Source organism: Podarcis raffonei, chromosome Z, assembly GCF_027172205.1.
Source record: "Podarcis raffonei isolate rPodRaf1 chromosome Z, rPodRaf1.pri, whole genome shotgun sequence".
Lineage (NCBI taxonomy): Eukaryota > Metazoa > Chordata > Lepidosauria > Squamata > Lacertidae > Podarcis > Podarcis raffonei.
Window position 1 is genome coordinate 13,049,695 of NC_070621.1, and position 14,686 is coordinate 13,064,380.

Here is a 14,686-nt window from a genome sequence, read left to right on the forward strand (position 1 = left end):
GGGGATTTATGGGAGTAGGGAACACTACATTTTCTGCGATCCCTTCAAAAGTGATGCTCCTTCTTGAGTTGGCCATACATATCTTGTTTTGAAAGACTTTTTATTATTGCTATTGCTGCTTTGCAATGAGTGATCCCATGTTTCACATTTCAAATCCAGAATCTTTGGGGACAGAAGAGGTCTTCTTCTTGGTTTGTTTGTGTTTTGTTTTTGCTTCCAAATTTTTAAAAATCGTACAAAAATAAAGAATTTTCACATACAAGGGCGAAAAGTGACCAATAGCATTTTTTCCCTAAATACTTAGGCTCATTTATGATGTGTCGCTGGTTTTCAACCACCACAAACCAAAATTTTAAACCCAAGGGATTCCTTTAAGTCTTTAATTTTTTTAAAAAGATGCAGGAGGGATTAGTTTATAAAATTGACCCCATACAGAATGGAACAGCCGTGCCCACAGCCATTCCATTTGTTTAAAAAAATAATCATTAAGTTTAAAAATAAAAATCAAGTAAATTCCTTTTGTGGATCTTCACATTAGAAAACTGCACCATTTCAAAAATCTGTGGCTGGGAAACACCCCATTGCAGTAAGAAAGCCAGAATGTGTATTTCCATTTTAATAATCATCAAGCGTGGTTTCCAGGAACACATTTCGAACATCCAGCATGGAAGCCAGCTCCAAAATATGCTTTTGGAGGTGTGGATTCTCCACAGTTTCGTCCCTTGGCAACTGGGGGTAGGATTCTGGATAATTTCTAGTTTCCTGCTATAGGAAGTGGGGAAGAGGAGGAGAGAAAAAATAGAATTTCAATTTTCCAGTACAGTAATCATTGCAATTTCATAAAAATATCTAAGTGGTCCTCTTTTCAGCTTCTACTGAAGACCTCCTTCTTCCAAGAAGCCTTTTAAGTAGAGATTCTTTTCCAGTTTGTATCTGGAATTGTTTTAAAGGTATTTTTATTGTTTTATTGTTTGCTACCCCTGAGCTCCTTTGGGAGGAAGAGAGGGACAAACAAGATATATTTATGCTAATGATCTGTGATTTTAAATTTTAACTTATTTTTTTTAAACACACACACACATGTATGAAGAAAGCTGTGTAAAATTTAATATAATAATCAGCATAACTATCATAGATGTTTTCTTAACTGTCTGTGCTTGGTGGCATAGAAAAGTTTATGGCAAATTTTGAAAGGTTAAAATAGAAGGTGCCTGCTGAGCCTCCTTAGGGAGAGCATTCCTACAGGACTGGGCCTAATGTTGCTAAAAACTTGACGGCTGCTTTGATTTCACTGGGTCTACTCAAAGTAGAGCTTGGTTGGATACAATCCACAGTCAGCATCTATCAAAGAGCTGTTTCGACAACAAGAAGGGAAGAGTTCAATGCTGCTTTGAGATTTTCAAGCAGTATGATTTTTTAAATAAAATAAATAATAGATAAATACCCGGAAGATTTTGTGCATCCTCATGGTAGCTGAGCAAAAGATGAATCTTGTTAGAAGTAAGCGAAGGAATTCATCTCCAAAAAACTGGAGAAAGGCCTGATCTGCAGAAAGTAAGAAGGCAGCTCTTAAAGAAAAGCTGAATTCAGAAAGTTATTTTTTCAATTTCTGGAGTGGAAAGGAGACTCTGAGTTGCATCTAATGCTAGTCAGGCTCAGTAACATCAATCTGTCTACTCATCTGAGGATACAACCTCAGATGCGGCCCTTTATAGTAAAAATAACAAACACATCCTCTTTGTTCATTTTCAGCTGCATGGTTCCCTTGGTCTAAGCATACCTAGAGTACATACCTATGGAACGGGAATGAGTCAGCAATTGTGCAATATCCCGGTTGATTTTGCGAAGGTAATCATGACACTTGTCCCACAATCCTTTGCGCATGCTTGATAATCCAGAGACAAATAGGAATGCCATTAAAGGATTGTTCAGGAAGAAGGTGAAGAGGCTGCCTCGCTGAGACTGATCTGGAAGGAAATGAACACAAAATGCACTTAGCATACGAAACAGGAGAGGTGGTTGCCCACTGTTAACAGCCATACAACCCTCTACCATGACACATAAATAGGGAGGCACTATTATAAATGCACCAAAGATGCCCTCCTATCCAAGTCTAACAAACTTTGCTTAGCAATGAGCAGCAGCAAATTTATGTCAAGGGTCTAACAGGTTCCCTATAAACCCAAGGTTGTATCAAAAGAAGTTGTACTCAGAGCAGACCCACTGAAATGAACATGACCAAATTAACGATGCTCATAAATTTCAATTTACCTAATCTGAGTAGGATTGGCTACAACCCTCAGATTTATTTCAAGGTAGATTTTACACTGCCGAAAGGTGTTCAGGCTTCGACTGTTGACAAATGGAAGGGGGGTGGGGGACCAAAAGCCATTCTATGATGTGAACTATCATTCTGTAAGGTACCAGCAGAAATCTGTCTATCCAAAGATATGGAACCTTAGGCCCAGGAGCCAAATATACCTGGCTTAGGGAAATCTCCCTAATTCACAACCCTCAGTGACCCTGCTTCGCATCTCAATATGCCTTGCTGGAATATGCCCTTGATTTCTGAGACCACCTTTTGCTTGTATGGATGGAGGAAAAAGAAGGGGCGTGTGTGAGCATGTGAGGAAAATGTTCTGCTGTACAAAGGTAAAGTTTATATTTGTTGCCCTGCCCACCACTGGCATATGGACCCTAGAAGATTTCTCAGAAGGGAATGTGGTCCTTGGGCTGCAAAAAGGTTCCCCATTTCTATTATATCCTACTGAGCACTGCAGACACCCCGGCTGTGGCGATCAAGGAGTGTTTCCTAATTATGATGTACCCACTGATAGCTATATTATTTGATTATCTATTACCCAATGCAAAACGTTTCTCCAAAGCGTCATCCAATACAAAGAGGCACTATTACCCCAATGGGGAGAGGAAGCACAATACCTTGAAAAAAACTATCCCCAACCCAATCCCCAAAACACACATATGAAGAATTATTTTGCCAGCAATCACCATCCCAATTATTCACCAGAATGAAAGCTGATCCTTCAAACTTGACTAGCTCTTAGCTCTGTTTCAAATTTGTACAACTAAGTAAAATGAGAAAAAGGAGAGATTTAAGGTTCTGATCAGCAGGAACATTACACTAAACAAGATACGATCTTCCTCCCCTCTCCCGCTGGAGACATTCACCAGTTGGTAGGTGTTTTCTGCTTGAAAAAGGGTAAGTTCTATTATTTTCATCATTCCTTTGACTGAGGCTATGTACATATTATACATTTAAAGCACACCCTTCTCTGGGAAGAAAGAAAGAAAAAGAATCCAGGGGCTACAATTTCAAGTACCCACAGCGAACTACAGTTCCCAGGTTTCTTTTGGGGGGAGATTTAATGTTGTTGTTGTTGTTGTTGTTTTTTAAAAAATGTATGATGTGTACTCAGCCTCATTTAGTGTTCTTTTCACAGGAACAATATTTATTTATTTTTACTCAAAACCTCTTGGCACATAATAGAACTTACCTCAACAAGGCCAAAGGGTGAAGTCTCCAGCTCCTTTCATGCATTCACTGCTGACCACCACCTTCCTGTGCCACAAATTATGTCACCAGACTGGACTTCATGCTGGGAACCAGTAGCAGTAAAGGGGCTGCTCTCTCAGAGAGCGACACACCAGAGAACCACTTACAGTTATGGGGACTGGAAAAATGGGTTGGAAAGTTAATAGAGAGCTTTCGAACTGATCAAATATTTCGCTCCCTAATTAGATTACAAGGCACTCCAAAAAGACTTCCGTTAACGTTAGTCCAGGCAAGGAAGAAACCCTAAGAGAGAGTGCCCACCACAGTTACCGCTGCAAAGGAAGAGGAGATAATACCGCCCCCCTGCCCCACATTTTATCTGCACGAAGCAAAAGGACAGCGGACATTAAGGAGAAAAGGAGCTGTCGTATGCTCTGTTTGCACTATATATTTAAATCGGTATCATACCACTATAAACAATCATGGCTTCCCCCAAAGCATCCTGGGAACTGCAGTTTCTTAGGGTGTTGAAAGTCGTTAGATTTATTCCCCTCACAGAGATACAATTCTCAGTGTGGTTTAACAATCAATTATTCTTCCCAGGGAACTCACTTTATTTATTTATTTTGCGAAAAGTGACTAATAAATATAATAAATAAAAACAGTAACTCTAGGAATTGTAGATTTGTGACATGAATAGGAATCTCCTAGCAACTGTCAGCACCAGTAACAAACTTCAGTTCCCAGAATTCTCTGGGGGAAACTGATTGTTTGAAGCAATATACTACTGCTGTAAATGTATAGTGCAGAGGGGTCCTTACTGGTCCATCTAGATTGGTACTGTAGACATTGACTGACAGCAGCTCTCTAGGGTGTCAGGCTGGAGTCTCTCCCAGCCGTACCTAGAGATGCCAGGGATTGAATCTGGAACTTTGTGCATGCAAAGAAAGTGCTCAACCCGCTGGACTATGGTCCTATCCCCCAAGAAAATAAAGAGCCTGATTGCACCTTGACCTTTAAAGCCCTACAAGGCTCAGGAGCACAATAATTCAGGGACTGCCTCTCCTCATACAAACCAGCCCAGTCCCTGCAGTCTTCATTTGAAGTCCTTTTCAATGTGCCCCACCTGAGCATCTGAGAGAAGTGAGGAGGCTGGCAACACTTTTCAGTAGTACCACCTGTGGAATGCTCTCCCCAGACTCATGCCTGGTGCCATTCTTATCAATCCCTAGGCACCAGGCTAAGAGCTTTTTGTTTACCCAGCAGTGGAATGAACAATGCAACAGCAACAACAGGACTAAGCACCAGAGTTTCTCCAAGCATCCAGGACAGCCAATTTCAAGGCTCAACAAGTATGTTAGTGAAATATTTACTGTAAATTTCCAGACGACAAATGCCCTGTTCTTGCAAAAAAAGAAAGAACTGCTCACTGTGGTTCAGGGGTTCAAATGAGGGTCGAGAGATGGGAGGTGTCACTGCAGCTTTTTAAGCTGGGAAGCTAATACCCCCTTTCCACTGACTTTTGTTGTTGCTGTAAAATACAGGAACACAATGCAACACCTCAACTCCTGTTACAGAGGAAAAACACCTTCATACCTTGCAACGCTTTTGGATATGCTGTTGGTGAAAGTAGGCACACCAGTGGTTGTCCGAATAAGTTTGTGAAATTCTGGAAGAGGAGCGAGAGAAAGAGAGAGATCTCAGCAGTTTGGTTTGAGAACACATACAGCAATAGAAAGCTAACGGAAAGGTAAACCCGATCAGTTGGTTGAAGAGGAGGGCCACTGGGAGCCCCATACAAACCCCTTTCTTTCAAAAGAAAGAGTGGGATGTTCAGTATAAAAGTAAAATTCCCTAGCAATATGTCTACGCCTCTGCATCACAAACATGTTCTTCTCTGCCATGGCTAAACACAGGGTGTTCTGGAGACCCCCAAGGTCAGGCCACTGGCACCAGAGGGACTTGACTGTCACCAGGCGATCAGCACTAAGTTGTGTTTGTGTCACTCAGAACTACCACATGCTGCTTGCAACCTGGATTACTCCCTGGTGGCGAGCAAGATCCATCTCTAGTCAAAAAGGGCCCATAGTACAAAGCAGAAAGAGTGGCCTTGAATCAACACCACCAGAACAGTCATACCTGAACTTTGTGAACGCTTCCCTCTTTTTAAAAAATATCCAAATATTTTTATTGGTTTTCACGTAAATACAAGAACAGCATATAAATACAGTAACTTTGTCCAGTGGTACCTTCTTATTAAGTTTCATAGGCAGTACACAGTACACAGACAATACGTTTATATATGCACTGTCCATTCAAGTATCCTCTCCACAGAGATTCTTGTGTTGTGCGTGGAATAAAAGTATCTTCTTTCTCATTTATATAGGAAAAGAATGGAAGCCAAGTCTCGCCAAAAGTGTCTATCTTTGAAATGCCTTTAATTACCCTTCTATGACGAGTAAGGTGTCCCGACAGAGCCACATTCCAAATATTATTTACCGAGATTTCAATGGGGATTTCAATAGGTTTCCAGTATTGTCAGCTACTGTTAATCAGGCTGCTGATAATAGAAAAAATACTAAGTCTCTGTATTTAAAGTTATTATTTAAACTTGAGTCTAAGGATAACAAGGCAAGAACTTAATTGGGTGGAAGGGATTGCTGCATAATTTTGAGACGTGGGCAACTTACATCCACCAGGAGCAACACCTCAACGCCTTCCACATGTGCTGTGTCAGAAAGACTTTGGTTATCACATGGGAGGACAAAGTTTCAAACAAAGACATGCTCTCCCAAATCCACATTCCCAGCATGTTCACACTCCTGTCTCAGACATCTATGCTGCTTTGGCCACGTCCACAGAATGGAAGATGGCAGGATCCCCAAGAACGTGCTCTATGGGGACCTGGTTTCAGGCACTAGGCCTATTGGCAGACCAAATCTGCATTTCAAGGATGTCTGCAAATGAGACATGAAGGCTGGCAACATCAACCCCTTGGAGTGGGAATCAGTTGCAGATGACTGCAGTGCCTGCAGGAAGTCAAGTTGTGTATCCCTAGCAGTGACCAGAGGTGGAATGGCCACTGGGAGAAGGACAGAGATAAAAAAAGAGCCATGGCACATCTGCAGCAGCACAACTGGACGCCTTTATCTGCTCCAGATGCAACAAAACATGTCTCTCCCGTCTCAGTCTCTACAGCCACAGCAGATACTGTAACCTTCCAACAGCTTGACTTCACCCTCAAAGGCAAACTCCTCCAATGTCTCAAGAGACAGAAGGATGTCAACATTAAGAATTAATGCCTAAGTTTGATTCCCCACCCACCTCTTTCACTTCCCCTTCACTTTCCCCTTGTGTGTCATGTTTTTGTCCGGAAGCCACTGTGTGAGCCTTTCTGGCAGAAGAGTGGACTACAAATGTTCTAAATAAGTAACAGAAGTCTTTGCAGTGCACCAGGGGATGTCATGTGGACAACCCAACATGAAATTTAACTTTCTGTATGCAACAGCTAATGAGACAAAGCAAATGTTTTTTTGAGGCGGATGACTGCTCAGTTTTTCCAGCCAAATGAGTATTTTCTAACACGTGGTGGAAAAGAGATGCTGGGGAAAGTTGGAAATTTAGGCAGGGAAAGGAAGGAAAGCATCCTTCTAGTTTCTATCCAGGACTCAGCCTGTTAAGACAGCAAGCGCTCTTCCAAATGTGTCAATTCCACTAAAATTCATTAAGGTAATTCCTACTAAGCTTGTTAACATATTAAAGAGCAGCTGGGTCTAATCAGAGCAATAGTCACCCCCCCTTCTCTCCCTCTCAATGTCAAAGTGATGATTAAGCACAGAGCTCTGTGCTACTCTACACAGGGCATGCGATACAGACACTCATATATATATTATGTGCAATAAGGTAACTAGAATTAGCAAGAGCAAAATCCAACTGAAATAGTCAAAACAAGGAAGGAAGGAAGTTACAGTACAGCTGCTGGCACATGAACATGGCTATGTCTCTCCAAAGGGGCTGCAGTTATCCATGGGTTAACACATCACACCACCTTAGAGAACTCTAAAAAGGCCAGTTGCAATTGTGCTTTAAATCTCAGAAGTAAGCTCAGTACCAAATCCCAAATGTGTTGGGTATTTCACTGTTTCACAGAGGACATTTTAGTGTTTTATAAAAGTCAGTTACTACTACCAAGGCATTATGTTTTTTAAAATTTTGTTTGGTTTTTTGCTTTGTTCCCTTGAATAAATTTTGTGTATACACATTACAAGATTGTTCTATTTACAACAAATGGCACACGTAAAATGCATTTTTAAAAATTACTTTGGTGTAGGGAGAGGGGCTGACTTTAGAAGCACTCAAAACACAGACATCTTAAAAATCATCTTATCTGTGAGTCCTGCAAGAGCCTCCTCCCTGCTTTGCTGGGCTGGGGTGGGGGGCAGCACCCTGATTCCAGCTGCAAAACCAGCTGGTGCTGGAGAGGCCAGAGACTATTTGACCTGTGAGGCCAGTAAGTCCTGCTGTCCAGTATGTCTAGAAACTATTGGCATGGGGGGTGTTGTTTAGGAGTTAATGCTGGAGTCAAGATTTAATTCTGACATACATTGTTTTTACCTGTTATTGGGATTACATTGCTTAGTTTTTATTCTCAGATCTTATGATCTACTAACAATTGTTAAATTTTGCTGTATACTCACTGAGAGGTTTTCATTTTTTATCATTTAAGATTTGGTTGCATTTTTGTACCTACTAGAGCAAATTATGTCAATTTTCTGGGGTTGTAAGCCATCTAGAGCACACCTTAACTATGGAAAGGAGGCATATAAATAAATAACGATGGTGATAATGATGGAGAAAAGTTGTTACCTTGTAGGCAACGCTGTTAGAGGAGTCCACTATGATAAACAGAGGCTTCCTCGTGAAAGGATAGAGATCACCAGGGTGTAGACTAAAAGAGAGAACAGAAACGGTTCAAAAGTACGCTTGGAACCTGGGAAGAGATTGTTGCTTCCTTAGTAATATAACATCATTCCAGGGGTCTCCCCACCCCCCACCACAACCTTCCATTTACTGTACTTATTTATAAAAGTGCTTAAGGGAAACTAAGCAAACCTAAACAGGACCCTCCACCCACGAGTTTAAACAGAGAGGCCTGAGTTCATGGTCACAAGAACATAAGAAGAGCTGCTAGATAATGCTTCTTGCTTGCCTGGATGGAGTGATGAAGGTGTGTGCCTACAGCACGAAGGTGTCATCTCCACTGCTCCCCCTACTGCCTTTGGGCCCACTCACCACCAGCATGCAGCCACCCAAAAACGTTACTATTGAAGGAATGTGATGCGCAGGTTGAAAAATACCCCCCAACCCTGCCCTTGAGGTTAGGGCTTTATAGGAAATGTGTATGAGTTGTGGGAGAAGCATCAGCCTCAAAATGCCAGTTGGAAGAAGCCAGTACAAATACTGAAACCATGGGGCAGCAAAAGTCCCGTAACTAAATTCCAAGGGCTGAGGGCTCCTGCCACCTGCTCTTCCAGGTACATGGTACTCACCAGTGCATCTCTTTGTACGACTGGTTCCGCTTGTGGATGCCATCCCCATTTATGATGTCCCGGTTGCTGTTTGTCAGGACACCCCCAAAATCATAGGGACCTGCAGAAAATGCAAACAGGAGGCCAGAATGAACAGCAGCTACACAGCTACATGTTGGCAATGAAACAAACACGGGATATGGACAGCAGCCCCCATTTGGGGAAAAAAGGAGAATCTGGAAGAGCTTGCAGATTACTAATGGATTATGGGTTTGGAAGTTCACTTGGCCAATGTCTGCCCCCCATCTTGACAATACAAGATGTCCTTTAGCTTTTGATTCATTTTAGCCTATGAATTCAAAACACAACACAGATTCACTTCGTCCCAATTTAACTTACTATGATCTTGATTAGAATTTGGTACAGCTGCCATAGGTGGAATTGAGGGCTGGCAGCTGACTATCCCTGTTTCAGATTGTGTAGGGCCAAAAGTATTGTGCCCTTTTCATTAGAGACCTCTCTAACTAAAACCGTGTTTATTTCACATATATACAGGAAGGATCAATATACGCCATGTTTAAACCCACACACCACAATCAAAATCAATACAACCAAGAACTAGAAATCCATCCTTCCACCTTAGTAGGTCAGGAAGAACCTTTCCAGATTTGCTGTGGATACCAGCCACCAGCATAGTGATAAAGAGAGAGAGAGAGAGAGAGAGAGAGAGAGAGAGAGAGAGAGAGAGAGAGAGAGAACGCTGATGGGAGAATGCCAAGGGAAGCTTAAAAAAGGAAAAGCTGGTTTTTTGACCCAACTCTGGGCAACAGCCACTTACACAACATGCTTCACTACCAGATTCACAACTGCCTAGTGGGAATTCAAGCATTTTCCACAACAAGACAATGGGATTTTCCAAATGGTCTTTGCGCTTAACCATCTCTTCCCAGTGGAGACAGTATAATTTGTCTAGTTTGGCCCTAAGATTTTACTCCTTCTCCTGGAGACGCAGTTACTCATTTCGCATAGCAAAGTCGACAGGTGTCAAATGCGGTCTTTAGAATCAGGCTCCATCTGCACTATACATTTAAAGCAGCATCAAACCACTTTAAACACCCAGGGCTCCCCCAAAGGATCCTGGGAACTGCCGTTTGTTAAGGTGGTGAGACCCCCTATTCCCCTCACAAAGCTACCATTCCCAGAGTGGTTTAACAGTTCCCTCTACCTGGGGTACTCTGGGAATGGAAGTTCTGTGCGAAGAATAGGGGGGGGGTCTCCTAGCAAGTCTCACAACCTTTAATAAATTGCAGCTCCCAGGATGCTTGGTGGGGAAGCCATGAGTTATTAAAGTGGTATGGTACTGCTTTAAAGATACAATGCAGATGGTGCCTCCCTCAAATGCTGCTTCCCATGCTCCTGAAGCTGTAACATTCTAGGGAACAAGTGATACTGTTTGCCCTTCCCTGTACGTTCAGCTCAGAAAGCCAATCATGTGGACTGCAGGTAGCTATGTGCAAGTCCAATATTTTAAAAATTATCATTACAAGGCTGAATTCAGCAATGCCACATTGGTCTGTGTTGGCCACATGGATTGACAAGGATCATCTTCGGCTGACTTTTGTACATGGGTACAATTGGAAGGGCTGAGACAACAATCCTGGTTCTTCATTTACTTCCCAAATTTCACTTGCTGATTAATAACCAGTTTTACCTTCCCAAGGAAAGACCAAAGCAGCTAACAAAAGGAAACATTGATTAAAAAATAATAATTTGTTGTGCAAAAGCAAGTATCAGGAATATTGCCATTGCACCTTTGCCTTACTGAGCTCAGAAGATTACAGGGCAGTTTCATGGGTGAGGCAGAGCCTATCCTCCTTCTCTTTTTCCTTAGACCTATCCTCCCTTTATCTTTGTCTGATACTCCATCCTCCCATGGTTCAAGCGCTCTAAGATTATCTGCCTTGTTGTGCCTCAAGAGGCAGGTCCCATTCCTCAAACTCTGTTCAATTACAGAAGACAAACCTATTCTTACCAACTATCAATTTACCCCTTCCTCAAATTATCCCTAATTATTTTTACCCCTTCTGCTTTCCCCCCATGTCAATGACTTAATCAGGCCAGCTCTCTTTCCCTTCTAGAGTCCCAGCTGCATTAATGTCATCTCTGGGGCAGAATGGAGGAGGTTGACATTTTGCACAGATGGTCCCCAAGGCTCACCTCCCACTTTGAGCCAGAAGCATTAACAGAAAATCTAGAAAGCTCTACAAAGGGTGGAGATGGACATTTGTCCTACCGTATGTTGGGAACAACAAAAGCTCATGCAGCAGGCATAAGACCCACCCACCCACAAAAACCAGAGTCAAGCGAGAGGACAAAGATTTGGCACCAAAGTACACAGCAAAAAAGACCCTGTAAACTTTTTGTTACAGGTGTTTTTGTGGGTTTTTTTAAATATAAGTATCTGGAAAGGTTTATGAATCATGCAAGGAAAGATGAAACAAGCATGCATTTTATAAAGGAATGCAAGTCTTTTAAGTGAATGGAGCAGATTTAATACAACATCTACTAGGAGGAATTTTTGTTGTTGTTGAATGCAAACATGATACCATGAGAACCAAATTCTTTCACTTTGTATGATCCATTCATTCAGCTTCAGCCAATTTTTGGAATGGATCATCTTCATGATTGTATTTTTTGAGGGGGGTGGGGAGTTGTCTTAAAAAACAAAACAACAAACAAAGCACAGATGGCAGCTGCATCCCAATATTCTTCCGGGTCGGATAGGTGGGGTGGAGGTGGGGTGGAGGGAAATTACCAAAGTCATGACAAGGGCTTGAATTGTGAGGAAATATCCACCATCTCTACAGCACGCCCCCCCTCCCCCAGCAGTCATCCTTTGGCTGCACTTGAGTACTATCAACACGGCTTTGTGTTCATACTGCTTTGTTTTGTTTTTTAAATAAAAGGGACAATGAGCCCCAGAAGCATTCAGGAGGCACCATTTACCAAACACTTACAAGGCTGGTTATCATCTTCGTGTAGTGAAGATCAAGCACACGCCACTCCTCAGTACTGTAATGTGCTCCATATGGAGCCTCGTAACACTTTTAAGACCTGGTTGGACAGCAGAGGTGGGGAACCCTCCAGGGCTCTTTATCTGGCCCTTAAGACTTTCTCCCTCTCTCCAGGCCATAACCCTCACCCTCACTGACTCTACTTCACACTGTGAATGGTTTTGGCTGGCTGGAATGTGTCCTTAAACCCTGATAATGCCTCTTGCTTGTGTGGATGGAGGCTGGGTGTTTGTGTGTATCATTTATACATAGAAACTAGTCTACTGCACAAAGGTAAAAATTCACAATCATTGTTCCACCCACCAATGGCATGTGGCCCCTTGAAGCCTTCAAAGAAGGGAATGTGGCCCTCAGGCTGAAAAATGTCTTTGTTGTCCACTCTTTTCTCCCTGGGGCATGAAAGGAGAACCAGTGTAGTGTAGTGGCTAGAGCGTTTGTCAGACTAGGACCTGGGAGGCCAGGGCTCAAATCCCCACTAAGCTTAACCTACCTCACAGGGTTGCTGTGAGGATAAAATGATGAGAGGGAGAACCATGTAAACCACCTTGAGCTACTTGGAAAAAAAGGTGAGAGAGAAACTAATGGAGATGTATGGGATACACATCTGCTGAGCATCACGCAGTGTGCATGGCATAGGGGTCCGTACACCCCACTTCTTCACCACACAAAGAAGATCTTCCAGCCCAGTAAAGCACCTGAACCGGGTGCTAACGCTTCCAACACCTGAAAAATCTTAAGGTGTGGCACAAAGGTAGACATGAGAGAAAATCCAAACGCCACTTCCTGTTGGGCAGCCTTACCCAGCAAAGGCAATGCCGGCCCATAGCTTATTCTCCAAGAGAAAAAGCATTTGGAGGCTTCCCCCGTCAGATTGTGGATCATAAAGAGAATTCAGGCCCTGCTCATGACAGGGAGCATTCCTTTATTTGTACCTTCACTATCCGAACGACCTGAAGGAAACACGCCAGTGGCTGACAGGTAGATGAGCAGGACACTATTTGCAGGCAGCTCCTGAAAGTTTGACAGGAGAAGGGGGGGGAGGGGAGTTGGTGAGGGAATATTGGAGAGGGGGGAGGTAGGCATTTGTTTATTAATGCACAATACAGATACATATCATTTATTTTAAGCTGTGTGTATCAAGGATAACCCAATATGAATATTAAAAATGTTTTTTTAAAATAAATGTAGCAGTAGGACTTGCACTGGATTGAAGGAATATTCCATCCTTAATAAGATAATAAGAGCCCTGCTAGAAGCACTCGCCCCTCATGTGGCTTCCAGCAACTAGTATGCAGAAGGTTGCTGATCAGAAGGTTGGCAATTCAAATCCCCGCGACAGGGTGAGCTCCCGTTGCTCTGTCCCAGCTTCTGCCAGCCTAGCAGTTCAAAAGCACACCAGTGTGAGTAGATAAATAGGTATACCACTGCGGTGGGAAGGTAAACGGCATTTCCATGCGTTCTGGTTTCCAGCACGGTGTTCTGTTGCACCAGAAGCGGTTTAGTCGTGCTGGTCACATGACCCGGAAAGCTGTCTGTGGACAAATGCCAGCTCCCTTGGCCTGAAAGCGAGGTGAGTGCTGCAACCCCATAGTCGCCTTTGGCTGGACTTAACTGTCCAGGGGTCCTTTACCTTTTTATTCAGAAGCATTTACTGCCTCTGACCATCAAGAAACAGCATAGCTTTTGTGGCTAGTAGACATCAATGGTCTTATCCTCCATGAACTTCTCTAATACTCTTTCAAAGCCATCCAAATTGGTGGGCCATTGTTGCCTCCTGCAGGAGTGAGTTCCATAGTTTAACTATGTGGTGTAGAAACACTTCCTTTTATTTGTCCTGAATCTTCCAACATTCAGCTTCACTGGATATCTTTGAGTTCTAGTGTCCTTCCCACTGCTAGCTCCATTGAGACTCCTCTCCTGTTTCCACACAACTGGGGCAGAGGCTCTTGTCCGCCTTTCACCCATCTGGAAGTTGCTGATAGCTTACTTCTTAGCCCTCTGGTCCAATGGTGCTGTTATTGAATGCCAGGTCAGTCCACAATAAGACCATGCTCACCCACAAACTGGTGGTGAATAAAAGGGCAGATGTGGTATGCATTACCAAGACTTGGATGGGTGAGTTGGGTGGGCCTGACCTAACTCAGCCGTGTCCCTCTGGGTACTTGTTACAGCGCTAGGTTAGACTTGGGCGGAGGAGGACAAAGGGCAGGTGTTGCTACTGTCTGTAAAGATACTATCTCCTTTACCAGAAAACCTATTGATCTTGGAATGGGATTAGGAGATCAGCATCTGGTGATGGGCCAGAGAGACAGACAGGGGATGCTGTGGTCTATCGTCCACCCCGTTACACAGCAGCACCCCATCCGTGCTGTCCAGGAGGGGCGCTGGAGTAGTGTTGGCAAACCCCAGGGGCAGTAAGTCTTGATGTTTTTCCATTAAAATGATCAACACAAAACAGTTGGGTTTCCTATTGATCTTTTTAATGGTTCCTGTAAACAGAGGTTTCGTTACAACCAAGCGGCATATACTGCTAAATGAATGAATGAATGCTTGGGAGGGAGCAGAGTAAC

General features: G+C 43.1%; 1 protein-coding gene across 1 annotated transcript in view; it reads right to left on the reverse strand.

The window, feature by feature from the left end:
* Window positions 1-366: 366 nt before the first annotated feature.
* SCAI (suppressor of cancer cell invasion) overlaps window positions 367-14,686 on the reverse strand; it is a 78,140-nt gene continuing 63,820 nt past the window's right edge. Inside the window, exons 12-18 of the mRNA XM_053374389.1 lie at window positions 13,049-13,127; window positions 9,064-9,163; window positions 8,381-8,462; window positions 5,111-5,183; window positions 1,794-1,967; window positions 1,445-1,545; window positions 367-765 (exon numbers count right to left, since the gene is read on the reverse strand). Of these exons, the coding sequence (XP_053230364.1) occupies window positions 616-765; window positions 1,445-1,545; window positions 1,794-1,967; window positions 5,111-5,183; window positions 8,381-8,462; window positions 9,064-9,163; window positions 13,049-13,127 (759 nt within the window). The 3' untranslated portion in view covers window positions 367-615. The remainder of the gene's footprint in view (window positions 766-1,444; window positions 1,546-1,793; window positions 1,968-5,110; window positions 5,184-8,380; window positions 8,463-9,063; window positions 9,164-13,048; window positions 13,128-14,686) is intronic.